At 40.4% G+C, this 27,196-nt stretch overlaps 1 protein-coding gene across 3 annotated transcripts in view; it reads left to right on the plus strand.

Annotated features, from left to right (window-relative positions):
• The first annotated feature begins 747 nt into the window (after window positions 1-747).
• Window positions 748-27,196, plus strand: part of UQCC1 (ubiquinol-cytochrome c reductase complex assembly factor 1) — a 50,515-nt gene continuing 24,066 nt past the window's right edge. Inside the window, exons 1-7 of one of the 3 annotated variants that reach the window (XM_084538325.1) lie at window positions 748-843; window positions 3,021-3,125; window positions 4,664-4,768; window positions 8,702-8,806; window positions 11,728-11,800; window positions 17,722-17,779; window positions 25,058-25,166. In XM_084538325.1, coding sequence (XP_084394451.1) covers window positions 820-843; window positions 3,021-3,125; window positions 4,664-4,768; window positions 8,702-8,806; window positions 11,728-11,800; window positions 17,722-17,779; window positions 25,058-25,166 — 579 coding nt within the window. In that variant the 5' untranslated portion in view covers window positions 748-819. Of the gene's footprint in view, window positions 844-913; window positions 1,037-1,548; window positions 1,725-3,020; window positions 3,126-4,663; window positions 4,769-8,701; window positions 8,807-11,727; window positions 11,801-17,721; window positions 17,780-25,057; window positions 25,167-27,196 lie in introns of those variants that run through there. The other 2 variants (XM_084538326.1, XM_084538324.1) reach the window with 2 other exon arrangements.

The raw sequence follows: 27,196 nt of genomic DNA on the forward strand, positions 1-27,196 counted from the left end.
CTAAGCAAATGGAAACAGAGCTAGCTCTGACCTTCCTCGCTAGAACTGACAACAGGCAGAAGAAACAAATGAAATGGTGCACATCCCTGGGATCTGCAGTCCCCTGCATTGTTCAACATCTGGCACTGCATCAGAACAACTTGTTCACTAAACACAGTCAGATACAGTTTAGTTAGACGTATTTCAACCTATAGCTGCAGCGAGTCAGAACACCTCAGAAAAACTGCCTGCATGTGCAGGGATCTGGGATGCCCGTGGAAAGGAAGCCCAGGCAGGTGTCTCCATTGGCCCTGGGAGAGCTGACATTTAAGAACACAGGAAAGAATTCCAAGGACTACTGTGGAGTTTCAGAGCCATTAAAGCAGCTGCTACTGCCCTCTTGAGAAGCTGACATCCCAATAAATATGCCGGGAAAGAGGGGAGCAGAATGTTATAGCTCCCCAAGCCCTTTAAACCAGCACTGCTGCTGAGAAGCGCAGCCCCCCTCTTCCCCAGCTGCTCTTGCTCACATCTGCACCAGCCTTGGACTAGCACTAACATTTGCGAGGTGATGTGGATGTGATGCAGACGGGGACTACCCCGGCGCAACAAGGCGGCTGGTTCTGTCCCACCGGGACGGTGCCAGCAGGAGCAGCGCGGGAGGCGCGCTGGGGGAAGGCACCGCGGGTGTTGGGGGGGTGGTGCTCCGCCATGTTCTGCGGGAAGACACCCAGCACATCCCCCCCCCGCCTTCCTCCCTCTCCACCCTTTCCTCCTCCTCCTCTCCGGCCGGAGGGCGGAAGGGACGGGGCTTCCCTGCCGGAAGCGGCGCGAGGGGCCATGGCGGCGCTGGTGCGGGCCGTGGTGAGTGGCAACGGCGGCGGGCGGCACCGCCACCCCCCCCTCACCCGCCGCCCTCCGCCCCGCCCCTCCCCGCGGCATGGCGGCGCTCTGAGGGGGCTGAGCGGCCCCTGCGGCCCCTCTGCCGTGCTCCGACCTCACAGCGCTCGCCCGGGGCGAGGAGGGGGCTGGCTCGGGATGGGGAGGCTTCCTCTGGGTTTGTGCTTCCATAGGAGCCCTGCAGGGTTTTCGCGTTCTGGGCTTGGGCTTTATATTTGAGGATTTATTATTATTTTTTTTTCCTCTGAGGGTTTCCCTTTCTGGAGATCCCTGTCTCAGTTTAGAGGTGTTATAAAGGTTCCAATTTCCGTGTCAGGTGGAGGAGATTGGGTTCCTGTTAATGAGAGCGGGTTACTAATCAGCTCCTTCGTTTCCCATCCATGTGTACATTTTTGGTCTATTGGCTTTTGAAATCTCAGCAGCAGGTTACCAGATTTCAGCTTTGCATCTAGAGGTTGGTGCCAGGATCTGATTCCCTGCCCCAGTGCAGATACGGGCATGGCCAATGCTGCTAGCTGGAGACCAGTGCTTGAGGAAAATGGAAAGCCCTTAATCAGAGAGCTTGCGCAATTAATCCACCTAAGTTTTAGAACCGATATCTCAGGGTGTGGTTTCGCAGGCATGATGAGCCCTGCCCTTTTATCTGTCCATCTGAAAGCAGCTGAGAGCAAACTTGCCTGAGAGCAACTGAAGCGCAGTGAGCATGAGTTCCTGCCTTCCTTCTGCCATTGCTGCACTCCGACCTTACTCACATCGCTATGCTGTTGCCTACCTCTCTGTGCCCCAGTGTTTTTCTTGACCCCTATGCTCTGAATGCCAAAGCAGCAGAACTGGTGGAATATAAAGTTAGTTTCCTGCTGTGATGAGTTGAAGAGGCAGTCATGAGCAAAAGTGGAGGGGGAAGCCAGGGGGAAGGGGAGCTGAGTGCTAGAGGAGCAGTGAGTCACCGGGGGTTCAGCTGTCTGAGGAGCTGTGCCCCAGGGTGCTACTGGCAATGCCAGGCTGCGTGCACAGAGGGGGCAGGACACATCTCCCAGGCCTCCCTAACCCTGGCTCTTCTCCCAGCTACTTCTGGCATTCGTATGGCAAAGTTGGTTCAGTTCTTCAGCCTAGCCAGAAGAATTTCTCTTGGGATGAGAGATTTAGTTGGCTGCAATTTTTGTGATCTGAAGAGCCTCATTTTGTGATTTTGGGAGAAGCATTGGAGCATTAGTAAGAATGGGAGGATGCAGCTGGGAGGCTGGGGAGTTCTAACAGCAAGCAACACGCTTCACCTCAAGCTTTGTACTATCATAGCATTACTGATCCATGGTGTTTCCTAGTATCTGCATTTGCATTAGGATTTAATAGTTTACTAATCAAATGAAAGTAAGTCTTCATACTTTAAACATCTCTTCCATGTATTAAAAATGGGAAGGGACTGTTTTGTTTTCCTTTGATCTTCAAGCCTCCTTGGGTTCTCACGGCGTATGTTATAGTCATGATTATTGTCTGAATATTTCAGTTAATAGTGCTGTTACGACACAATTGTCTTTTACTTAAGAAGAGTTCCTGATGAATGTTTGTGTGTTACCTAAGGTTTTTTGAAAGGTTGCCAGGAGGATTTAGATGACCCGTGGGTATTTGTTTTTATCTGAATCCTGACAAGACAGTTAGCTGCAGGAGGTGCTTATGCTGCCTGCGGACTTAAAGATCTATTGCAATCTATGTGTGTTTTCTTATTACCAAGAATAAGCCTCAAAAAATCTGTTAGACACATTGGAGTCTTTTAGTCATTCTTTATCAATTAAAAAAAAAAAAAGTGAATTTTCTTTCTGGCTTTTAGTGTTAGTTAAACTGTTTGTATCAGAGCACTGGATTGCCTCAATAATTGTTTTCTGTTACTCAGCTGAAATGTAGACAGCCCATCACTTCCTTTGATTAATCTGTTTCTCTTATCAAACTCAGGTTGCATTACTTTACTGTAAGGCAAGATTTATTTTTTATTTTTTTGCAATCAGAATTTAGATTTCTGTCAAATGCAAGTTTGGAGCTTAATCTGAGGGTTGTTGTACAAATGAGTAAATCTGTGGAAGCAGGATGACAGTTATACTGTATTTCTATTAGGATCCTCTTCTTCATTGCTACTCTTTCTGTTCCAGAGCTGCCGGACTGGAGTAACTCAATGGATAGCAGTATGCAGTGGACTATTACAGACAGCCGTGGTCCAAGGCCAGTGTAGAAGGATGCTCCATAGTATTTTCCAGGTAGGATGTCACAGTATATTAAAGTGTGTAAACACTGGGATGAATTTGAATCTGGAATACTTTTTCAGTAAAGAGGCTTCCAGAAGTGGTGTCTTCACTTCACTGTGTATTGCTGAAATATCGAAGCAACTTAAAAGCTTTCTGCTGCTGAAGGAGTGAGGTCCCAGTCTTTATCACACAGTTGTCTTGATTCAGAATACAGAAATCCAAACATAGGTATCATTTTTTCAAAGCAGCTAATTACAAACAAGTCACATTTGCAGATAATTGCCAGCATTTTATGTTATAGAACATTTCTCTGCTGTACAGTAGCCTTGGACTTTCTAGTATAGATGGTATGTTTACCTAGCACAGAACAACATTGAGGAATATTATTTCAAAATTGCTTTGCAATTTTACTTCCAGTTTTAAACAAGCATACCTAGTATCAGATTGTGTCTATAGTAAATCAACAAGAGGATTGCTTAATAGCAGCCAATTATAGAGGTTAAAATGCATATATAGGAATGCAATACAAAACACAAACGGGAATAGATGCAGGTTATCAGAACAGAAATAGGGTATGTCTCTGGGTGTTTCCTTCACGTGTGCAAGGTAGCCAGAGGAGATTAATCCTCTTTTCTCTTTTCCTGTATATTACAGCTTGTAGAGCCAGGACTTACATAATTAATTACTAAGCTCTTTGGCTTTGATGTCTATCCTCTGATAAGACCTTCCAGTCCTGGAAAAATCACTTGTGCTTTTGTGACACTAATAAAGCACCAGCCCACATAAAGTAACATATAGCGTTGAGAGTAGTGAGAGAAATTAGCAGTTGTGAAGTTGATTGATAAAGTTAGACTTGACTCTGAGCCACATGTTAGGATTTAGAGGCTTCTGGGAATGGCTACACTGAACAAAACAGCATATTTGCTTTGTCTGAATTTATTCATAAATAGTTTGCTACTGACTTGGGCAAGCTGTAGATGTATGATAGATATGCTTTCCAGTGTGGCGCTTCTTAGAATTCCACTCACTCCTGTACGATGTTTTGTTATTATGCAGTAGCTGTGTAATGCAAATCACGTGCAATGTAGAGGTTACAGTGACGACTATTACCCTGTAATTTGTTTTGCTCAAGTCTTGGCCATAAAGGCAGTTCAACGGACTATAAAGTTGTAGATTAAAAATGCCATAAGCTCTGTTTCTCTGCAAGGCCAGGAAAAATAATTATTTTTTTTAAGAGGCAAAAAGTGTAATTAGAAGTAGTTTGTGAGTCAAAGCAGTTAAGCTGTGGTTTTTGAGAGTGGAGCGTTCTGCCGGTCCATTCCATTAGTACATTTTCAGAAAACTAGTAAATTCGTAAAGTGGAGCATTAAGCATGAGCAGCCATTTTATTTGTAGCAGTTATGATATAAATTTGTGCTTTTTTTTTCTTCAGGATTATACCAAATTGGCTTGGAAGCAAAGTGAGGGTAATTGGTGTAAAGTTAAGTATTTACTAATCAATGGTCTCTTCAATTTTTCTTTTTCTTTTTTTGTTTCGTCATTTTTACTAGAGACACAAGACTGGCCGGTTCCAACTTTCTGAAGCCTGTGGTGGATTTATTCAAGCCAATGGAACCATTAAACAGCTAAATAGAACATTTTACAATACAAATAAGGTTAGAAGAGTTTTATGTTTTTATTGTCAGGGCACATTGTTCTAGGAATTGTACAAATACAGGTAATGAAATGCTTTTGAAAGCATGTAGGAGATGATTCATCTTTTACGTAAAATATTTTAGTATAGCATTAACAATGAATCCAATAAATTGAAAAGAAACTCTGTTGCTTTCCAGAAAATGAACTGCTAGTATAGGAGAGTCAAATCACATTTGCTTTTTTTGGGAAATGAGCCCAATGAGGAAAGAAGCAAAGTTGGGAAGAGTAGTTATTGGGGTGGGGGTTGGTGGCAGATGTTCCCTTCTTACCTTCAAAGAAGGAAGAACAGATGTTGTCCATACATATTAGAAGTGACAAGATGTTTCCAGATTCCTTATCTTGGGGATAGTGTGTAACAATGGTTTTGCTGTCTGCTTAACACTGACATTTGTCATGCAGTCTACTAATAATGACTAGTTATTGTCGTACCTTTTCCTGTTCTTCCGTCCTGTTTTGTTAATTTGTGGTGTCCACATCTCTTACATTTATTTTCTTTTGTCTTAGAATAGAAGTTTTCCAGAGCAAGAATTACTAGTTTAGCACTTAATCTAAGAGAGTCAATGTCTCTCATTTAATAAATGTCTCGATCCTGCTCTTGTTATTTCAGTATGAAAAGAATGGCAAAATGGAATATAAGCAAGAAAAATGAGAGAACAGAGGGAAAAGGAAAGTTGACAGGGAACACCAATTATTTCTTTCTTTTTTTTTTTTGTATTTTGTGTCAAAATTAACAGGATGTATATTATTGTACCTTATTTGTACAGATGTACCTTATTAACGTTTATAAATATGTAAAGGATGAGTGTCAGGAGGACAGAGCCGGGCTCTTCTTGGTGACACCCAATGATAGGACAAGGGGCAATGGGTGTAAGATGGAACATAGGCGGTTCTGCTTAAATATGAGAAGAAACTTCTTTGTGGTGAGGGTGACAGAGTACTGGAACAGGCTGCCCAGGGGGGTTGTGGAGTCTCCTTCTCTGGAGACTTTCAAAACCCACCTGGATACATTCCTGTGTGACCTGACCTAGGTGTTCCTGCTCCAGCAGGGGGGTTGGTCCCTTTTTGTGGTCCCTTCCAATCCCTAATATTCTGTGATTCTGTTTTGAGCAATGAATTTCAGGTATTGAGCAAGAAAGTCAGCCTGAGGCTTATGTGCCTTTCAGTGTTTTGATGAGCTAACTTTAATTTGAATGAGACTTCAAAAACTTTTATCTCTTGTGTTTGATTTTATATACATTTATATGACTTTAATTGCATTTGGCTGCAGTCATGGCATTGGCAAGGTGAACTGCATGTCTCTGTCCATACATTGAACCAAGCATTCACTGCTTAAATCTCCTCTGTGTTTCCTGAGGTAGTCCAGTCAGACATCTGAATGAAGTAAGAATCATGATGTTCCACAGTAAAAAGCCATTTTCCAGTCATTTTTTCATTTCTTTTTTGGTGATGAGCTAACAATTGAATCAAAATAATTTTGGCTTTTAACTTAACTTCCTCTGCATAATGAAAAGTCCATAGTGGGGGGGAACTTCGTAATGCATTTATAGATAAGAGGTGTGTAGTAAAATTAGTCTGCCTAGATTCACTAAGAGTTTAATAGCATTTTAATTCAACTGGAGAAGGTGGAAGTTGATGTAGTGAGTTCAGTGTGACAGTGATTAGTAAGAATAAAGTTCTGTATTTAATGCATTCTATCATTGACTGGCTGGAGGGGGCTTATGAAGTCATCTTACAACATAAGGTTAGATGTCATTTTTAGTGTAGAGAAGAGTATTGTGTGGGATAATCTTGAAGAACAGAGTACTAAAGCTTGGATTAAATTTTCATGTACACATTCATGAACTCGCTGCATCCATCATGTGTTGCAGATGCTGTTGTTTTGCATGATAGCAGTGGACTTGGTGAACAGGTTTAATAGCCATTAGGTTTAAAGGGTCTGAGGTCCTGGACAGTGTGATGCTGTCTAACTAGGTGACTGATAGTAAAATGGCATTGAGCATGTTTCTTTTTAGTTACCTGAATACTAAGCGTGATGGAGGTCAAGACATTAATAGCCATCCGTGGATTGCACGAGTGCAAATCATTTTATCTCAAATGCTAATGATAGTGTGTACTCTCTGGATATACGTGGGAGTTGATTATGGCTCTAAGCTAAATTTTTTGTAGCTTTGTAGTTAATTTTTATTGAAGTATAGCAACTTGTGCTGGATATGTGTCAGTATTTAAATATTTGTGTATCATTCATGCCATTTCAAAAAATAGTTGTGCTAGGAAAGCTATAGAGAATACAAAAAGAATAATGAGAAATCTGAAAAGCCTTCTATATGAGAAGAGGCTATTTTAGGACTCATCTAAATCACGGTCTGATAACTGATGGACCTATACATAATACTGGTCTGTAAAATTCGTAAAAGGTACTGAGAAAGGGCATAGGACATGGCTGTTTGCGGCTTCTTGTAGTTAAATTGAAAGCTTCCAATGAAGTCCCAAAGTTGGGTTTAAAAGAGGCTCAAGGGAATTGATTTTACGTAACGAAGCTGTGAAAGTCATGTACCACAATTCTATGTATTATGGAGGTTAGATGGTTTTAAAAACTGTTTTGGAGTGCTGAATTTGTAGCTGCCAAGAATAAACATGTGCATATGTTTTCTAGAACAGGAGTGAGCATTAAAAGCTGGGCAAATATACCACAGGAACCTGCAGTGTATGTGACTATTTCTCTGCTCTTCTAAGTGTCTCTTCTAAGCATCTGCAGATGGTCCTTATTGGAGATGGGGTACTTCTCTGAGTAGTCTAGCCATGCATGGAAGTTCTTATGTGGCTAAATTGCTTCCCTGCTAAGAAAATTCTTTTCTTAGTATGTTCACATCTTAGGAGGAAGTGCTTAAAGTGAAATTCCAGTGAGTTAAAGCAATTTAACATTTCCTCGGTCATGGAAGTTTCTCAGATGATAATGGCTCTCAGCTGCATTCCTCAAATATATGTACAAGATACATTTGCAGTAGATTTTGGTTAGAATGGTTAAAAGTAATTTATTTATAACATAAATATTTATACTGCATCCTTCATTGATTAGAAATTATTTGCTGGAGTACAAATGATAATTCCTGTTGGCTGATACAGTACTGCTAGGAAGTTTTAGCCAGAATGTCACAAAGATTTCTTACCAGCCTAATGCTGTATAGTTAATCTGGAGGAAAACATTTATCTTCATGTTTGCAAACACTGCAAATCCTTGAAGAATAAATTACTCCTCTGATGTAGATTTTCCACAAGTAAAATTGAGAAAAACCGCAACGGGAATAAGAATTTGGAGGAGCTATCTAGTAAGATTTCAGTAAGCTTTTCACTGGCTTCATGTGCCTTCATTAATTTTATGATGGAGCGGATTGCTTTTTATCATACATAATTACTCTAGAATGCAATATGACTGTGAGAGTAAGACAGGATGTGAAAGGGCCAACTGTTTGTTTACTATCTGTTTACTATTCATTTACTGTCAATTTACTATTTGTTATTTACTCTGTGTTTGTGATTTGTTTGCTTATTTTATCTGTCTGAGTAAAGGACAGTCATCCAGAAAGAATATGGTAATTTTGAATAAGAGCAATCTTTCAGAAATCAGACCTCTGTACAGTCTGAGCCTGAGCTTCCAGTGGGATGCTCTTATTGGAACAGACACGTAATGCTTGCATTTATATACAGAAGAATGTCAAGAAGGAAAGACAGTATATACTGTTTTGCAGATAAAACCTAAATATGTATTTGTTTTGTTGAGCAGAGAAAGTAAACAGAAAATCTGAAGCTCTCTGTTAAACTTCTAGCTTGTCAAACTAAAATAGTCAGATCCAACTGCTGAGACTGATGTATATGGTAATCTTTCTGTTTTACAGCATCTTTCTGCAAAAGATACCTTGCAGACAGAAGAGAAAGTGGGTCCTTTCACAAGGATAATAGAAGCAATGGGTTTCACAGGACCTCTGAAGTATAGCAGATGGGTAAAGCATTTATTTAGTATCTTGGTTAATACTTTCAGCTTTCTTAAAAAGCAAAGACAAACAAACAAAAGCAGAAAAACTTACAACTGTTTTTTTTTCTTGCAATAGGAACAATATTTATATGGAACAATTCTAATTATTATCCAAGTATGTCATCACTTTATAACGTGGGGGATATAGTAATATAAGCTGGAACCTGCTTTGGTCTGTGTTGTCATCTTTGACCTAAGTAGGAACGTTGCATTAGCTTTGTAGAGTCTTTAAGCCTTCTTGAATTTCTTCAGATAGCCTATTTTCCTCTTTGTTTGTGCACCAAAGAACACAATAACCACCTTACTATCTTAAAAGTCAGTCCAACATCTGCACAGACCAGCATCTTGTCTCTGGCAATGACCAGTACCAGTTATCTAGACAGGATTTAATTACAGTAAAAGCATATAATGATACTTTTCTCGTGTACTTCCCAATTTACAGCAATTGCCTGTTTCAGAATTTCTTGAACAAGAGTTGGCATTTTTCTGTAGATGAATTTTTATTCCATAAATCTATGCAGTTGCACTTTGAGCTCTTGTAAGCTTGTAACATCTACAGCATTCTATATCAAGGAGTTCCATAGCTTAAGTATCTGCTGTGAGAAGAGGTACAGTTGTTTTCTATTGATGTTTTTTGATTTTGTCATTAAAAAAAAAAAAAAAAAAAGTGATTATTCTTTCCTTGGCGTGTATGTTCACCTTTTCCCTTTCACTTGTGGCTTTATAATCTTATATATGCTGTATTAGCTGAACTTTTTGCTGAACTGAAGAGACCTAGTCAAACTTGTTTCTGTTATTGAAACAAGTTTCGTGTCTTGATTTTCATTGGCCTTCTTTGCATCTTCCCTTGTTCTGTGTTTCTGTGACAGGAGGGTCTCTGAAATGGACAGTAGTGAGATGTTACTGCTGTTTCAGTAGTAGCTGCCTAAGGCAGAGTCACAAATAGGTCCTTCTCTTCGGTGTTTGTAAAATAGTCCTTTTATAAAGCAGTTGTTAACAGTGACTAAATGAGAGCAGTTCTGTAGGAGACCTCCAGTTCCTTCTGCACAATGGAAAAAGACAGATGCAATTCTGAATTTTGCTGTGAACCAGGTCACAGGAAAAGGTGACATGACTGGGAAGGGCTGAGCCCAACTGTGCAGATGTTAAAAACTTATAAGGTGCTTTGAATATCTGCAAGGCAGAGTGGACTTCCTGTGAGACTGATCTGAAACTGTTGCTTATTGCATCTTGCCCCTCAGAAAGAAAATATAAAGAAAAGATAACTGGCAGTTACGGGGGTGAGGTATTTTGCTTGAAAACCAGTTGCTTATATCATATACTGATAAACATCATGAGAGGGTAGTTTCTGTCCCATGTGTTTGTGTACATATTGTTGTAATAAAGATTCTTGTTAGCTGCAAATGTTGATTCAGAGCTCTCCTTAACTGCTACTCTTTAGTGCCTGCTTTTGGCTAGGGAGCTTGGGTTTGGAGAGAGTTATTTTGTGGTTAGGGCTCAGGAGACCTGTGTTCATTTTTGGCCTTGCCAGTGCTCTCTATGAGATCTTAGGGACGTTTTCTTAATATTTCTGTTTTTTTTCTTTCTTCTCCCTTCCCCCTTACCTCTTCTACACACCAAAACTTTCATGATTAAATTTCACCAGTTTCTCCTGTGTTTCTTGTCTTATTTAAGGGCTGGATTACAGGAACTGTTCTTTACAGTATGTTTTTAATGTCTAATAACGCTTAGTCTGGAGCAGTGACTTTCACAGGGGAGATCTCTACTCCCAGGCCAGGCAGTGTTTCTTTTAAAATTGAAACCTTCAGAACTCTGATAAATGGTGTAAATTACTTCACTGCAAGAATTTTAGACGTATAATCAATTGTTGAGAAAGCTTCTAATCCTTTGTTTTTGACAGAACCTTGTGATTACTGAATAAAAAATTAATGGCCTCTGTGTTTCCACAGCAGATCAAGTGTAACTTTCCTATCTTTCTTTTGGCTGGAGGAGCCAAAATAAATAGTACTTCAGCAGTTTGAAGTGCCATTTGATAGGCATTGAGTGCTCATCTATAATATATTGATCACCAAGACAATCCCTAGTAGTTACCAATGAAAAGAAAAGAAAACAAAACAAATAAACAAAAGAACCAATGCTGATCCCTGGCTTAGACATGTATGGGAGTAGGCTTTGGAATTTTAAAGTTTTTTTAATTTTATCCTCCCATGATGTTGGTAGACAGGAATAGCTGTCAGTTATTCTCTTTCACAACTTTGTCCGTTATTGTGCTTTTTGAAGCTTCAGCGTGTCTGTCTTAGTTATCGATGATGCACTGATTTTTTTTTGTGGTGGAATGGCAAGCCATGAACAAAATTTAAAGTTCTGAAGCACCTGAAATATACTTCACATCATTCATCACACAGGATTGCTTTCTTGCTTTTGAAGCTTTGTTGGCCAAATCTCATTTTTGTGGGGAAAAACAAGATATTTTTAGTACATCTGGTATATCACTACTTAAAAAATAAAGCATACAGAACACTAATTTATACATCAACAGGTAAAAATATTGGATGAATTTAGGAGTTGTGTGTTGGGATCTTTTGAGCTTCTGTAGGGAAGCTCTTTCATTTATTTTTCTGCAATTCTAGTTTTATACTAAACTAGATTTGGAAGGGTATTCAAGCAGCCACTTAGCCATTTTTTGCCTCGAGGCAAGATGAATTACAGTTGTGTAATTCCTGGGAAATAATAATTTATTGTACTCTTGAAAATCTCAGCTGATAGTGAGTCTCAAAAGAAGTCTTTTCAGAAGAATACAGCATATGTATTTAACAAAAACAGTAGTGTTCTTATGATGAATGATTGTATTCATCATGTAATCAAGTATTGTCTTTTCTTTTTCTTTAGAAAATTAAGGTAGCAGCTTTGCGCATGTACACATGCTGTGTGGAGAAAACTGACTATGAGGAATTCTTTAACAGTAAGTTGTGTCTTTGAAGATACTAGAATTTGGAGTGTAACCTTGGTGAGAAAACTTATGATGAAAAATAATTAGATAGGTTTACATGTGTATCTATAAATAAGACAACAGTAAGACTTGTCATATGCTAACAGTGCACAGCCAACTGGAAGCTGACTATGCTACATTATTACTTTAAGCTCTGAAGCTGCAAAGGTTCAATGGCATGCTCTGGCTTCTGGACTTGTTACATTTTGTCCCCTGCAATGGAGAATAAGAACATGGTGGGATTGGTAAAACCAGAATATCCTGGAATTTGAAGGACATTGCCATTTCTATTACGAAGGGTGGGATAAGCTAAGAATCCAAATGTCTCTTTCTTTTTTACCATGGTCTGATGGTCTCTGTCTTACCCAGTCCCATGACTAGTGAGAAAGTCCAGTGTAATCAGGATACAGGCATGAGAGAACCATCCCCCTCCACTGATGCACAGCTTTTTTTAATGATACAGGATCAGTTAGATTTCAGGGTTCTACTTGTCTCTCTTCCTTGTATCTGGTTAAGCCAGGACACATCTCCGGACTAGTTGGTGAGACTAGAACCAAGACACGTAAGTCCCTCCTTTAAGTATATACGAATTTTAGCTGGAATTGTGATGACTCTTCCTTGTTGCACAGTTTTGTTTTTTTTTTGTTTTTTAGCTATCAGTGAAAAAATCTGTTGCTGCTGCTTTTGTTAGTATCAAATACAGATTGGTGAATGGGGAGCTGTATGATTCACTTAAGTAAATTTCAAATAATTATTCTTATATGAATTATTTCCCATGACAGTGTGATTATGGTTGCACTAGGCATAGGTGGGAGTTGCTGCTGCTTCTTCAAGAGATCAGCTGAAGGTGCATCTTTGTGTTTTAATCTAGTGCAGAACTTTCTGAGCGTGGTTTGGCACATGGTATTGCTGCTGCAAGATTTTCCAATGGCTTTCAAAGGTTTTCCAAAACTGTGATGTGGTTTCAGTGGTTGTAGGGAGAACTCTATAAGTAGTAGGATTCATCACTGATGATGAAAAAATTAGAACCTCATCTTTTCTGCACACACACCTCTCCCCAGCTGTGTGTCCTCTCAGACTTTCTCAGCTAAATAGTCTTGTCATATGTACCTCTCAGACATAAGTTTTGCTATTTTTAGCAGTTGTTTCACTATCTCTGTTTAACAGATTAATTGAAAAAGATTTATAAATGTTGCTCTAGATTGAAGGATTTTCAGAACCCGTCTAGGAAAGAGATACTGTGTTTTTTGTTTGCTACAGATTCTTCTGGCTCAGTACTGGGCAAAATGACTTCAATTATTATTTTTGTATTATTTTTTATTCTTGGTACTGTCTTACCATTTTAAAGAGAAAAATTCCCGGAGCTCCTCCTCTCTTCAAGCATATCACAAACAGCAGGTGGTCTTTCCCTCCTTTTTCTCCAGAATGTCATAGTTGTTCCTATTGTCTTTTTGCTCTACAGTACAAGTTGTAGCCAGTCAAGTTCTAAATTTATACACAGGGAAATCTCTGCTTGCATTCATAGGAGACCTTTCTAATGTAAGGAAGTAGTTTTGTTGACGCTGACTGTATGATGTACCTGTTGGTGTAAGTATGCCTGTGATGTTGGTGTCTATGGTGGTTGTTCCAAAGAACCCATTGTTCTAATATAGACAGATGTTTCTGTTACTTCTATCTCCTGCAGCTGTTTGGGGAATTGGCTGTAGAACCTAATAGGCATGTGATCTGTGTTTAAAAATTAATTCCCCTAAAAGATAGACTGGATGGGGTGGACAGGAACCTTTTACTTTGTTTGTTTGATTGTTTATTTTTAACCAATGAAGAGCTTTAGGTTGTACACGTAGTTCCACGGGCAGATGAGTTGAAAGGGTGGCCAAAAGGAAAAGGCTCACTTCTCCATCTTCCTTCCTCTTCTCTGCATGGGCTTTTTGCCTGTGTCTAGTCTGTTCAATTACCATGTCCTCTGATGAAATGTTTATGTCATTGAAAGAAACTAGCCTGCTTTTTTGCTGCCTTCCTGTTTTGCTGTGTTAGTGAATTAGTGACATATGGAAGGGACTGATGGCCAGAGGCTGTGGCATAAAATAGGTGGTGAGGAGTATGTGGTTCAGAGGTGGGAACATGGCATACAAGATACCCAACTTAGTTCAAGTCGTCCTGTTTTAATCAAACTATATCAGTCAGGAACAGGTTTTTCCTTTTCGAGTTGGTCCTTTTTCAAGTAAAGGGAGCAACACCTAAGCCAGAACTACGACTTATTCTCAAAAGAGCAGTCTGGGAGACTAGTAGGAACAGGAAGCAACTACGGTAGTCTCTTAGCTCTGTCTCTTGGTGATGTAGCAAACACAGGTGTGCCTGAGACCATGCTGATGTGGGTGCTACACACCCACACAATGAACTGCACTGCTCAAGACCCCTATGAATGGTAATGCTGCTGCGTGAGACTCAGATCAGGTCTGCCTGCACCAAAGCTGACTGCATGCAGACCTAGCGGTGTGATTATGTTTTGCTGCCCCCAGCACTTCTGGCTGTAGTTGCATGGTGCTGAGATATCCAAGTGAAATGAACAGTCAGCTCAGGTCTCTGGAGATCTTATTAGCTTTTTCTCTGTAGTTTGTGAAAGCTGTTAACCTACTGAGCTGGCCTTGAAAACAGTATGCCCATGCATGTGTAAAACCATTTATGGGCTGATTAACCCTGTGTGATCAGAACTGGTTTGTCACAGAGTTGTCTTCAGTGTTTCTGGACCTGCTTTTGTGATGTGGTTACCTCATGGCTAGAATAATAACTGTGATGTGACCTTGTGGAACTCATACTGGTATGTGGATTTTGTGAGGTGGTTCTCTGACAGGTGACTTGGGTTGGCTGGATATCGTAGTGTTGAGGACTAGAACAATGACATAAAATGCATGTCTTACAGGCTATCTTGCTGTCTTGGTGCATTTCTGCTGATACCTTGTGCATTTTTCTGAGAGTTTCTCTCATGCACTGTGAGCACTGTCTGCTGCCCTTCTCTGCATTATGCTGTGGAACAGCAGTTCCTAAAACACTATGGATACGAGGTACATGAAGCTTCTGTAGCATAGAAAGGAGGTGTTCTAACTGAGGGTCTCCAGTATTATACTTAAGTTAACTTTAGTGTGTGTGCCATTCTGCTCTCTCTTTGTCCATGGATGATTATAAAGCAAAATTTTGGGAACTCTGCTTTTGGGCTGACATCCCAAATATCTGCTACACTGTGTTGCTTATATGGAAAGTGAGGCTGTTTTAGGATTTTTTCTGTCCTTTGTATAAAGGAGAACAGAGAAGTAGTAGAGGGAAGTAAGATTACTGGTGCAAAACCTTCTGTGCATAAAGCTTGTAGAGTTTGGGTAGTTCTAACAAAATATAGGAAGCTCCTGTTTGTGAGGAGAACACTTCATGCTTACCGTTATATTTGAAAGACCAGAAGAGCTGTTAATATCAGGTAGGTGATACTGAGAGCTGAGTTGGAGTTTGTCTGAGCATGGAGTGTAGGGTTACCTTGAATTTATCTTCATCTGTTAATAGTGTTAATTGCCCTGTTATGCAGCTGCAGTAACAAAGAGCTGTCCCTATTTCAGGTAGTTCTTAGTAGGGTCTATCAAGAAGCACAAAAGAGATGGAGTTTACCTACAGTGCTTTGGATTCTTCTGGCTTCCGAAGCCCATCAGGCATCCTATTGGCACCTGCTGCTGTCTCAGTCATGCTCTGAGTGGAACGCTGATGTAGTGCACCTATTTTTTTTTTCAGGGTGTGGGGATGCTATCCAATTGTGTTCTTCCTAAAATTGTGATAGTTGCAAAGGTGATCTATCATGAAAAATTCTACATTCAAGTTTGCTTCCCCTACTTGATGAATTTTAAGTGCAGAATATGACTGGAGAAAGAGGTACGTCCTCATAATCATGGGCATTCATGTCTCTTATGTGCACAGGTGTGAACAGGAGGTATTCTGTAGGCAGAATAGATTTATTCCCTAGCTGATACTATCACAGTAATATCATAGGTAATTACGCTTTGTAATATTTTTTTCTGCATCTAACTATATTCTGAAGGGAATAATTTTCTCTTGAATTATAGGATTCTTATTTCTGCCATGTTAGTTTCCTGGAATTAGGTCTTTCAAAACCCCAAATTTTATAAGTACCTTCTTTCAAAAAAGCTGATAACTAAGGGGAAGCTTGTTGCTTTAAAGAAACCATCTCTCCTTCAAGTTTAGGATACAGTCAGTCTTAACATTGAAGTTAAAAAAAATGAATTATGGAAATAGAAGTGCAACACTTGGAAAGCTAGAGGAAAAAATTCTTCCCTCCTGGTTATTGAACAGGTGTTTACAAACTCTCAGTATTTCCGGTAGTGGAGTTGTGAGCTTTGCTTTCCAATGAATTGTTAATTTTTGTGGTAGGAGACTGGTATGTGGGAATTGATTTCAGAAACCTCTCTTTTGAATGGAATGTTTCACTCTGTGTCTTACCTGTGGAACCTTCATTTAATGAAATGGTTTGATTAATGCAAGTGCTGTGTACTTTCTCTCTGATTAGAGATGCCTTAGCAAGTCTTTATGTCAAAGTAGTCATTTTTAGGCTCTTGAACTATTCCTAATAGGAATGAGACAGCCAGAAAGTTAGATGGGTGAGGAAAACATCTGTTTAATCTCCAAACATAGACTGTTAGTGTCTTTTTACCCTCTTAGAGGTGGTGTGGGTGATACATGGGCATTTGATGCTGAAGATTGGCACCTCCTATGCCCTGGTGGAGTTATTTCTTTGAGGAGGGAGCAATAGTGATTGTTTGTTGTGGAGGATGCCTGACCATGGTTGGTATGTAAAAAGAAAGAGGCTGTAAAAATATTGCTTCATAATCCAGGTGAGCCTCCTTGGTGGTACTTGGGAGCCAGGAAGTATAGGAGTTGGGAAAGAATACATTCCAGTACAGAAAAAGATAAGGCTGGCTTCCTGGAGTCTGTTTTTGAATACTCTGGCCTTCTTAAAACTAGATTTGAATAGTTCAGAAGACAAGATGAAGTGCTTGGTAGGCGAAGGCAGCTGTGATGATTCCTTCTCATGAGGGATTCTCTACTGCTGTTTAAAAACTTCTTCAGGAGACAGATGTAGAAATAGCTTCCCACAAGGAAGCTTTAAGATTGAGAGGAGCTGGAGGACTTAATGTGCACATAGCCCATAGGTCCATGCTTTTCAAACATGAGGAAGAGGAGTATGTTGTGGCCTATAGACTAAATTTCCAGCCCCACAGCCTCATGACATGGTACAAATTCGGTGTGAACGTGCCTATGGAAACCTCTATAGCCCAGTGGCTATTGTAGAAGAACTAAGTATAGAAGAAGTTGTTTCTATGGTTGGTTGTTTTTAATACTCCTAATATGGCTAGAAGCAAGGTATACCCCAGAGTGTAGTGGGTTCTGCAGCCATGCAGCAAGTCCTGACAGCTGAGTTAGAGCCAGCATGGTGTCCTGCCTCCAGTAGGAGGCAACAGCACTTGATAAAGGATGAGTGTAAGAACTGAGCAAAGCATCCATTGTTACTGCCTTGTTATTCTCTACTGCTTTGGGACTTTAGAAGCCACATATTTTTCTTCTTAATTCTCCGTTATGGATTTTTTTTTCTAATATAAATTTTATCTGAGTTCTACGCATATGAAATCTTTTGGAATCTGCAGTGTCCCATGACTGCATGTTCTAAATTTTAAGCACATGTTTGACAGTAAATGATGTTTGCTTCCAATATGTATTTACTATGTAGAGCTAGAAATTAAATTACTAAAATGTATTTGGCTTTTGGTGGAGTGAATTTCTGTTAGATGAGGAAAAAAAAAAAGATGAAATTCATATTAATATTTAGCTTTGTTTCCATCAAGGGTGCCAAATGCCTGATACTTTGAATTCCTGGTTCCTTGTAGCACAGCTTCATGTCTGGTAAGTGGAACTTAAATAGTAATATAACTATTCTTAGGAAATAGAATGATAAGTACCTTATGGGGGGGCGGAGGGGGAAGTAGGATATATGGTTATTGATAACAATGTTTATATTCAATTTACTAAGTACTGAATTTTGGTAGTTTTCTACTAAAGAGCAAAAAGACCCATGGAGAAGCTAACATTGTTTAAATCTCTGAATTCCTAGGTATTGGAATGATCTGTGCCATGAGTTTTCAAAAAGCCTTGCCTAGCCTGTGTGGAAAAATCTTATTTGGGTGTTTTAGGAAAAGTTTAAATTTATGTAGAAGTGTTTTAAATTGTGAGAATTTGTGGTGGTTAAAGTTGCTGCTTGTCAGAAGCATTTAACAAATTATAGCGCTGGCATTTATTCTTGCACCTCTGAAATGTGCACACAGGTTGGTGAATGCCAGCTTGGCTTTATGTAAAAATATTTAACACCTTACACGTTAAGTGTTTTGGCACCTTTTTTCATTTGTGAAAATAGCCAAAAAAAATCAGTTCTTCATCTAATATTACCTACTCATAAAGGTCAGAGGGATGCACAAGGGAGTACAGTTTCATGAAAGACCTGGCACTTAACAAAAATTTCTGAAGTACATAGACTTGCACTCAGCTATCCAAAGGCTGAAAGGAAGTTTGTACTAAAATAGTTGCCTTACGCACAGGCCCCTTATTTCCTTGCCTCCTTTTTTTCCCCTTCCCTCTTTTTAATTTCCTGTCTCCTCAGTATATTGAAAGATGGGGCAGCTCATTTCACCAAGCAACGAGTAAATTAGCAGAACCATTGAATCAGTTAATGAAATCAGTGGAATCATTTAATGGATAACCCTTGAGACTTGCAGTTTATTTCTTACAGTTTCCTGTGAAAGGGACATTAATAATTGAATCAATAAGGCAATCGTGTTTTGATATTCGGAAAACTACTGCAATAAATTTCAAAATCAAACCATTTGTAAATACCTGGGGGAAAACGAAGAGGAGTAACATGAATCTGCAAAGAACTTTTTTTCACATCTTGATTTTGCATTGATAGGAAAATGTACCTTGTGCCAGCATCATGGTCAAGATGTATAATCTTCTCTCATGACTGACAGGTGTAAAAATAAATAAGGCAACTATGGTAGGGAACTGTGATAGAAAAGGAATACTGGATAGAGAACTTTTTAAGATCACTGCTACATAAGAGAAAGCCAAGAATTTGAGCCTGTGGTGCTAAGGAGACAGCTAATGAGGGACATTGAAGTTCTTTTATGCTTAAGGTATGGTCAACATGTTGACAGCAAGGTACTACACAACATTGAAGAAACTAAATCTCTGCTTCATTCGACAACAGACTCCGAAGTCTGTTGCAAGACTTCATCTGAGTATTGCGTCCCATAAGGAAAACTGCACTTGTTAAAGTGTTGAGCAGTTTGAGAGAGTCCAAAGGAGAAGAACCATCAAGTTTGTAGAAAACTGTTCTTGCAGAGAAATAATTATCAGATTTGCATAGAAAGGAGTGAGGTTACTGTACTACTTTGAGATTTGCTGCTTCAGAAGAAAGGGAGTAATCTGTCTATGGTTCATCCTAGGAGAACAGGAAGCAAGGGGCTTAAAATTGCACCAAGAGAGTCTTAAATAAAGACATTTTAAGAACAAGTTTATCTGGACTGTCTTAGACATTTAGTTGAGGCATTCCTGTCTTACCTTGAGGGAATGGGCTAATTGACCTAAGCAGAGGCACGAGGAGGGAAGATGGCTACGCAGCCAGGCTCAGATCTGTTAGCTTGTGTCCTATCAAAAAACTATACATGGTTGTAAATACAGTAGTTAGTGAACTTGATAGGCTGAAGCAAAGGATAACATGCAAACATTCTAAAGAATAATGAGCAAGAATTCAGAATTCTGCTTCTTACCATTATTCTAAGCTACCATTGGTCATAAAGTATATCATGACATATAGCTGAAGTCTACTCAGGAACTTCCTTCTCCAGTATCCAAGTTGCTGACCGTTCATGAATGATCTGGGTTAAACAGAGTAAAGCAATAGCTTTCCAAAATTCTTGTTTATACTTCTGTTGTTAAGCCAGAGTAATTTCTCTGATCTAGTGTAACACAACCCTAGAAATTGTTGTTCAGGAACAACTGAGGAAGCCAGAATGACTGGCTATGCAGGGGATAGTATGAAGCTCTGAGTGGGCTTTATCCGTGGAAGCATATTATCACCTTGATTGCGTAGTACTGAGCCACATTACAGCAGTTGAATGGGGTGATGACAATTGCTGCTTCTGGTGTATAAGCTAGTCAGTGGACATTACGGGAATACCGATGGAAACACTCACAGCTGAGGCTCTTGTGGGAAACTGCTACTTCTTGCCTAAGATAGATAGAGGTGAAGGTTCTCCTCTTCCTTTTCAGGCATCCTTTCATATATTTTTCTTCTAACATAACCTCTCTGCATGCATAAATTATCCAGCAAATGTTAGGTAGATAGATTTCTAAAGACAGTTTGGAATAATCCTGCTTTCGTGCTTTGACGAAGATGAGTCAGTATTTGAGTAAACTGCAGAACAGATTCAGTAGTGAAACGATAAAATGTTTCACACTGTGTTGATCCAGTTAGAATGTTTATAGTCTTTAAAGAGTGTGTGTCTTTTTTAAACCTCAGACAGCAGGTGTAGTAACACACTACCAAATTTTCAAATAAACTGCAGATTTCCATGATCTCACTCGTGGTGCTGCAGAACAGCTCTATGACAGCACTATGCATCCAAACACAGAGAAACCTTTTAGGCTTCAAGGGTAGCCAGTTTTAACTCAGAACACTACTCCATTCCTGCTCATCAGTGACCAGTTGTTAACTGCTAGTCTGTGAACTACTCTCCTCTTGGTTTGCCATTGCTAAGGCAGACTAGATGGGAACCAGTGTTTATGCCTGTGGGGATTCTTACCAAGCCACTTTTTTTTTTTCCTTTTTTTTTTTTTTTTTGCTGTGCTTGTGTATTGAGTGAGAGAAGCATAAAAATATTTTTCTTAACCCAGAGTTAGACTTCTAAACTTAGTCTTTAACTCGTTGACTTATGAGTGAGCAAAAAATTTTGGATACAATAACTAATTAACATTTTCATACAAGTCAATTATATAAATACACAAGAGGAACAAAGGTCTTGAAACTGGTGGAAGTAAGAAAGAAGTTTTAAGCTTGCTGTGTGTTTGACTTGTGGCAAGATAGACAGCTGTCCTGATGTCTGGACCATTGGTTTAGCAGAAAGCTTTGCCATTTTTCTGAGGGCAAGATGCTGAGAGATCCACTTTTTACTACCATCTTAATTGCATTTAGTTGCTGGGACAGTGGTGCTATTAGACTGAAATGGGGTTGTCACTGCCACAATATAAACCTTGGGAATTCTTACATGGCTCTGTTTCCTGGAATGGGAATTGCCACTCATCCCAGTGTTCCCTTCACTGACTGTTGCCTGTTCCCTTTTCTACCCACCCTCTACCCAGGTCCTCTGTCATTGTGGTGGTTTTACTCGGGTGTGCACCCAAATTCTACCATGGCTGCTCTCTCACTCCCCCTCCTCAAAGGAAAAGGGGGAGAAAATACAATGCAAGGGCTCAAGGGTTGCAATAAGGATGGGGAGTTTGCTCAACAATTATTGTGATAGGCAAAACAGGCTCAGAGTAGGGAGATAGTAAGATTTATTGCCCATTACTAACAAGCTAGAGAACTGAGGAACAAAGGAAAGAAACCAAAAATGCCTTCCCACCATCTGCTCTCTTCCACCTCCTTGCCCCAAGTGGGGCGAGGGAATGGGGGTTGTGGTCAGTCTACAGCACTTTGTCGCCACTGATCCTTTTTGGTCACTCTCTTCCCCTGTGCTGTGTGGTCCCTTCCCACAGGATAACATCCTTCCCGAACTGATCCAGCGTGGGCTTCCCACAGGCAGCAGCTCTTCCAGAACTGCTCCAGATATGGGTCCATACCACGGGGTCCAACCATCAGGAGCACACTGCTCCAACCGGGGTCCCCCACGGGCAGCAGCACCTGCCAGGTCACCTGCTCCTGCGTGGTCCCCTCTCCATGGGCTTCAGCTCTGACCTGGAATCTGCTCCAGTGGGGGTCCACCACAGGCCGCAGCCTCCACCAGTGCAGGTCCACCTGCTCCACCATGGTACTCCATGGGCTGCAGGGGGACAGCCTGCTTCACCATGGTCCTCACCACAGGCCGCAGGGGACTTCTGTTCTGGCGCCTGGAGCACCTCTCCCCCTTCTTCTTCATGACCTTGGTGCCTCCTCTCTCTCTCCCAGCTGCTGTGTAGCAGTGTTGTGTTTTTTTCTCTCCTTTCTTAAATATGTTCTCACAGAGGCACAAACAACATCACTTATTGGCTTGGCTCTGGTCAGCGGTGGGACCCTTATCTAGCATGGGGCAGCATCTAGATTCTTCTCACAGAAGGCACTCCTATAGCCCCCTGCTACCAAAACCTTGCCATGTAAACTCACTACGGTCACTCCACCTTATGATCACATGTCTATGTGACATGCCTCAGTTCCTCTCTCTGGCCTTCTGACCTCATTATGCTAGGATTGTGTTATGTTGGAGCCAGATCCATGGAGCCTCTAATGGTTGCTGTCATTTTCAAAAGCCTCCATCTAGGAATCAGATTCTGGCCCAAAGGCTATACTTTTATTGTTGGTGCGTCAGTTGAATGACCCTTGTATGGGACTTACATGTATGGTTCTATTTAGGGAAAAAAAAAAAGAGTAGAGAAGCAATGTAGGTTTTGGTGCCTTCAGTTTTCTTTGACTCTGTGACTCATCTCTGGCAATAAATTTTTCTATCTTTGCAGGTTAAAACAAAGTTTTATTTACTAATCAGCACATCACATAGAATCCATCATAAAGATTGGCATCTGCCCTTTTACAGGTCAGCCCAACAGACAAATTCCAACTGTTTATGATTTTCTCTAAGCTGGCATTCACGGAGCACCAAATACTTCTAATGTCTGAAGGGAAGCCCAGATCTTATCTCCACTGAAGGAATGAACAGATGCATAAATCATTTTTTACCTCTTAACTCTTGTGGTACATTCACTATTGGTAATACGTGGCTGCTTCAAAGAGGCCTGCAGTAGTGCTGCTCTGTTCCTTTTATAAAGTTGTGAGAAAAAGCTTTTATGTGAGCAGTTCCTAAGCTGTAGCATGTCTCTGTGCAAAGCTGTGACTTATTTTAGTTTCAATGTTTGAGCTTCACTGCATCCACAGTAACTTAGTCAACCCAAACAGGCTCTTCTAATCTGAAAAACAGGAGCCAAGCTGACTGGTAAAGTGGAGAACGTGGGGCTGATGATGGGACTTGTCTCTTAGGTTAGTGAGGCAATAGCCTGTATTTCAGTTCATGCTGTTTACAAATGTAGGAGGAAATAAAAGGAAATGCATTTGTGGTGGTGGTGGTTTATTTTTTAAACTGAATAGCAGCAATTAATTTCAAATGGCTTTAAAACTTGTTATAAATTAAAAAAAAAAAAAGAAAAATAAAACAACCCAACCTGGTATTCATAGTAAGATTGCAGAATCATCTAGGTTGGAAGAGACCCCCAAGATCACCTAGTCCAACCTCTGACCTAACACTAACAAGTCCTCCACTAAACCATAGCACTAAGCTCTACATCTAAACGTCTTTTAAAGACCTCCAGGGATGGTGACTCCACCACTTCCCTGGGCAGCCCCTTCGAGTGCCTAACAACCCTTTTGGTAAAGAAGTTCTTCCTAATATCCAACCTAAACCTCCCCTGGTGCAACTTTAGCCCCTTCCCCCTCATCTTCTCACCAGGCACATGGGAGAATAGACCAACCCCCACCTCGCTACAGCTTCCTTTAAGGTACCTGTAGAGTGTGATAAGGTTGACACTGAGACTCCTCCAGGCTAAACAACCCCAGCTCCCTCAGCTGCTCCTCATCAGACTTGTTCTCCAGACTCCTCACCAGCTTTGCTGTCCTTCTCTGGACTCACTTGAGCACCTTGATGTCCTTCCTTTAGTGAGGGGCCCAAAACTGAACACAGTACTCGAGGTGTGGCCTCACCAGAGCTGAGTACAGGGGGACAATCACTTCCCTAGCTCTGCTGGCCACACTGCTTCTTATACAAGCCTTCTTGGCCTTGTTGAACTTCATACAGTTGACCTCAGCCCATGGGTCCAGCCTATCCAGATCCTCCTGCAGAGCCTTCCTACCCTCAAGCATATCAACACATGCACCTGACTTGGTGTTGTCTGCAAACTTACCGAGGGTGCACTTTATCCCCCTCATCCATATCATCGATAAAGATATTAAAGAGGACCAGCCCCAGTACCGAGCCCTGGGGAATGCAACTAGTAACCGGCCTCCAGCTGGATTTGACTCCATTCACCACAACTCTTTGGGCATGGCTATCCAGCCAGTTTTTAACCCAACGAAGCGTACGCAAGTCCAAGGCAAGAGCAGCCAGTTTCTTGAGGAGAATGCTGTGGGAAACAGTGTCAAAAGCCTTGCTGAAGTCAAGGTAGACCACGTCCACAGCCTTTCCTTCATCCACTAAGTGCATCACTTTGTCATAGAAGGAGATCAGGTTTGTCGAGCAGGATCTGCCTTTCAGAAACCCATGCTGACTGGGCCTGATCACATGGTTGCCCCACAAGTGCTGTGTGATGACGCTCAAAATAAGATCCTACAACACACAAACTTGTGATTTCTTCTAGCATGTACTGTGTTTAGGGGTTTTACCAAGTGGTTGGATGTGTATCCTAAGATCCCTGTAGTTGGAATAATTTAGGACAATGCTAAAGTGAGTTTGGGTGATGTCTGTAACTTGCTTAAGCTTTTGCAACTTGTCTAGGACAGACTCTTCCAGTATTTTAGTATACCAGGCTGAATTAACAGCTGGCTTCTAGCCTAGGATTAGACAAGATATTTGTTCCTACTCCAAAGAGTGATATGTTCTTAAGGCTATGGAATTTAGGTTGCAGTACTGTTTAACTAGATTACAGTACTGTCAGCCAAAGTAGAGTTTGCTGTCACTCTTCCATAGCTGGATTGGCCAAAATTCAACAGATACAGCTCTTGAGAACAGAATAGACAAATTTAGGATATTTAAAAAAACAGACCTTTGTTCCTGATCACAAAAGCACATACTCTAAGGAGAATCTTAAATAAGCTGAAATAGATTTAATTTATTCTTTAAATTTGAAGAAGAAATGAAAGCTATGAATAATATGATGTTTATGTTCTTGCAGGATGTGTTTGGTACGAATGAAGCAAGAGGGTCGTGCCGGAAAATACATGTGTCGCTATATAGTTCATTGCATGTGGGAGGATGTTCAACAGCGTGGTAAGGTGATGGGGGTAAGTTATCTTTGGTGTTGATAATCTTGATTTTTTTGATGATTCATCTCTTCCAATGCTTTTGTAACTTCACATGACTTGAAATAATTTTTAAGAATAAATTTATAGCCACGTATGTAGTTCTTTATTACCTTAAGCTGGTACACATAGCCTTAATCTTGGTCACTTGTTCCTGCAGCTGCACTGTCTATTGTACCGAGCCCGTGACTTTGTTTTTGAAACCATATCGTGGCCTGGATGAAGATACTGATTTGTCTGTAAATAATTAATTTTCCACGTGGTTTGCTACCTGATTGCAGAAACAGGGATGCTGCTGTAATAGGATGAGCGTTTGTGGATAGGAATTAAGCAGCTGGGGTAGGGAGAAACCTGATGTCAAACTTAAGTTGCAGCTATAAATCATTCCAGAAGAGCTTTGAGTTTTCTCTGTATCCAGGATGCTGAGTAAAAGGAAGGCTAAAGAACAAGGTTTTTGTTAACTGCACATGACTATTAAATAGTCATTAGTTTACTTTTCATTCTGGATTCTTGGTGTATCTAGTCTTCAACACAAAAGAAACATTCTAAGTGTAGTTCTAATGATAGTTGATTTCTAAGTTTGAAGGAAGAACAGGGTTGGGTCTTTTTGCCTGTGCCACGAGCAAAGTTATGCTAGTTGTAATGGTCATTTCTGGCCTTAAAATGCTTTTCTTCATCCTTGTGTCAGTGATGGTCTTCAGACAAGGCACTGCAGAAGCAGTGGACATAGGACACCTATGTTGTCCAACAAAGGACAACTCAACTCCAATTTGACAGTGGTGACAGTAGACCTGAGGGTGTTGAGGATGCCTATCTTCAGGGTGCTTCTAGTGAGAGAACAGGACTAGGAAAGATCTGTGCTGTGGAAAAAGAAGTAAAGAACGGTTAAATAAATAAATACAGGTTTGTCTGTGATGAAAATAAACTGTTCAAGAAGTGACAGTTTTCATATAGCAATAAGGTCATATTGTCAAGTTTAGTTCTCAGCCAAATACCCAAGGGAGAGACAGGAGTGTACCTCTTTGTGACGAACAAGCGACTTAACCAGTGGGTTAGGATTTGGTATGAGACCCCCAACAGTAATTCAAGAAGTTTCTTTCTGATGATCTTTTATTTTGCATATGGTCTTGGAAAGTGTTGATTTGGGTTATTTATTGGCAATTTTTTTCTATTTGTTGGGAACTTCTTATCTTTACTATGTTGCAGGTTGCTTTTTAAGACAGGTCTAAATTTACTCATCTTGGATTTTTTGCTACATTAATGGGCAAGACAAAACCTCCAATATAGGAATCTCTAATGTCGTGGTCAGATGCCATAGTGTGAGTGAGCCTGGGCAAATCAGATGATAGCTAGTATAAGGTAGAGTTTGTTCTTGACATCTTCCAGTGTTTTTTCATTCTAGGAGACAGAGAATGATGTAAATAATGACATAACAGGTTTCAGACTGTTGATTTTGTGACGTGCAGATTGGGCATGAGCATTTCACTGAAAAGAGGATCTGAATGCCATTACGAAAAAGTTTTGAAGGCCAGATAGCAAACATCTCACATTATTAAGTAGCTGTTCTAAAATCTCTACTTATTTCAAACACTGTAAATTATTAACAAACTATTCTAAACTCTCTGTATTTGATTGTATTTCTCAAGTATTATGTTTTCAGTTTTTCATTGTCCTGTGCTTTCAGCCTTGACTTCCTGTTTATCATAGTCTTGTCTAAGAAAAGCACCAGAGAAAAAGACTGAATGAAATAGCTTATACATTTTTGGCCTTTTCCCATGTCTTCCATGTCATAGCAGCTGTTTCATGTTTCTTTATAAACTGGAGACGGTTCAGAGCCTTGTCCTAGGTGTAAATTAAAGGTTGCTCCTCTTTAACAACAAACAGAACCACATTACCCCTCCTCAGCTGCCCCCCCCCCTCCTCTCATCTCTTCAGGGTTCTTTGAACTCCATCAGGGCACAGAGAGAATACTGCTTTTGGACAGAAAGCTATTTCTCTGTTCCTTTTTGATG

The sequence above is a fragment of the Aythya ferina genome, assembly GCF_964211825.1.
Source record: "Aythya ferina genome assembly, chromosome: 16".
Lineage (NCBI taxonomy): Eukaryota > Metazoa > Chordata > Aves > Anseriformes > Anatidae > Aythya > Aythya ferina.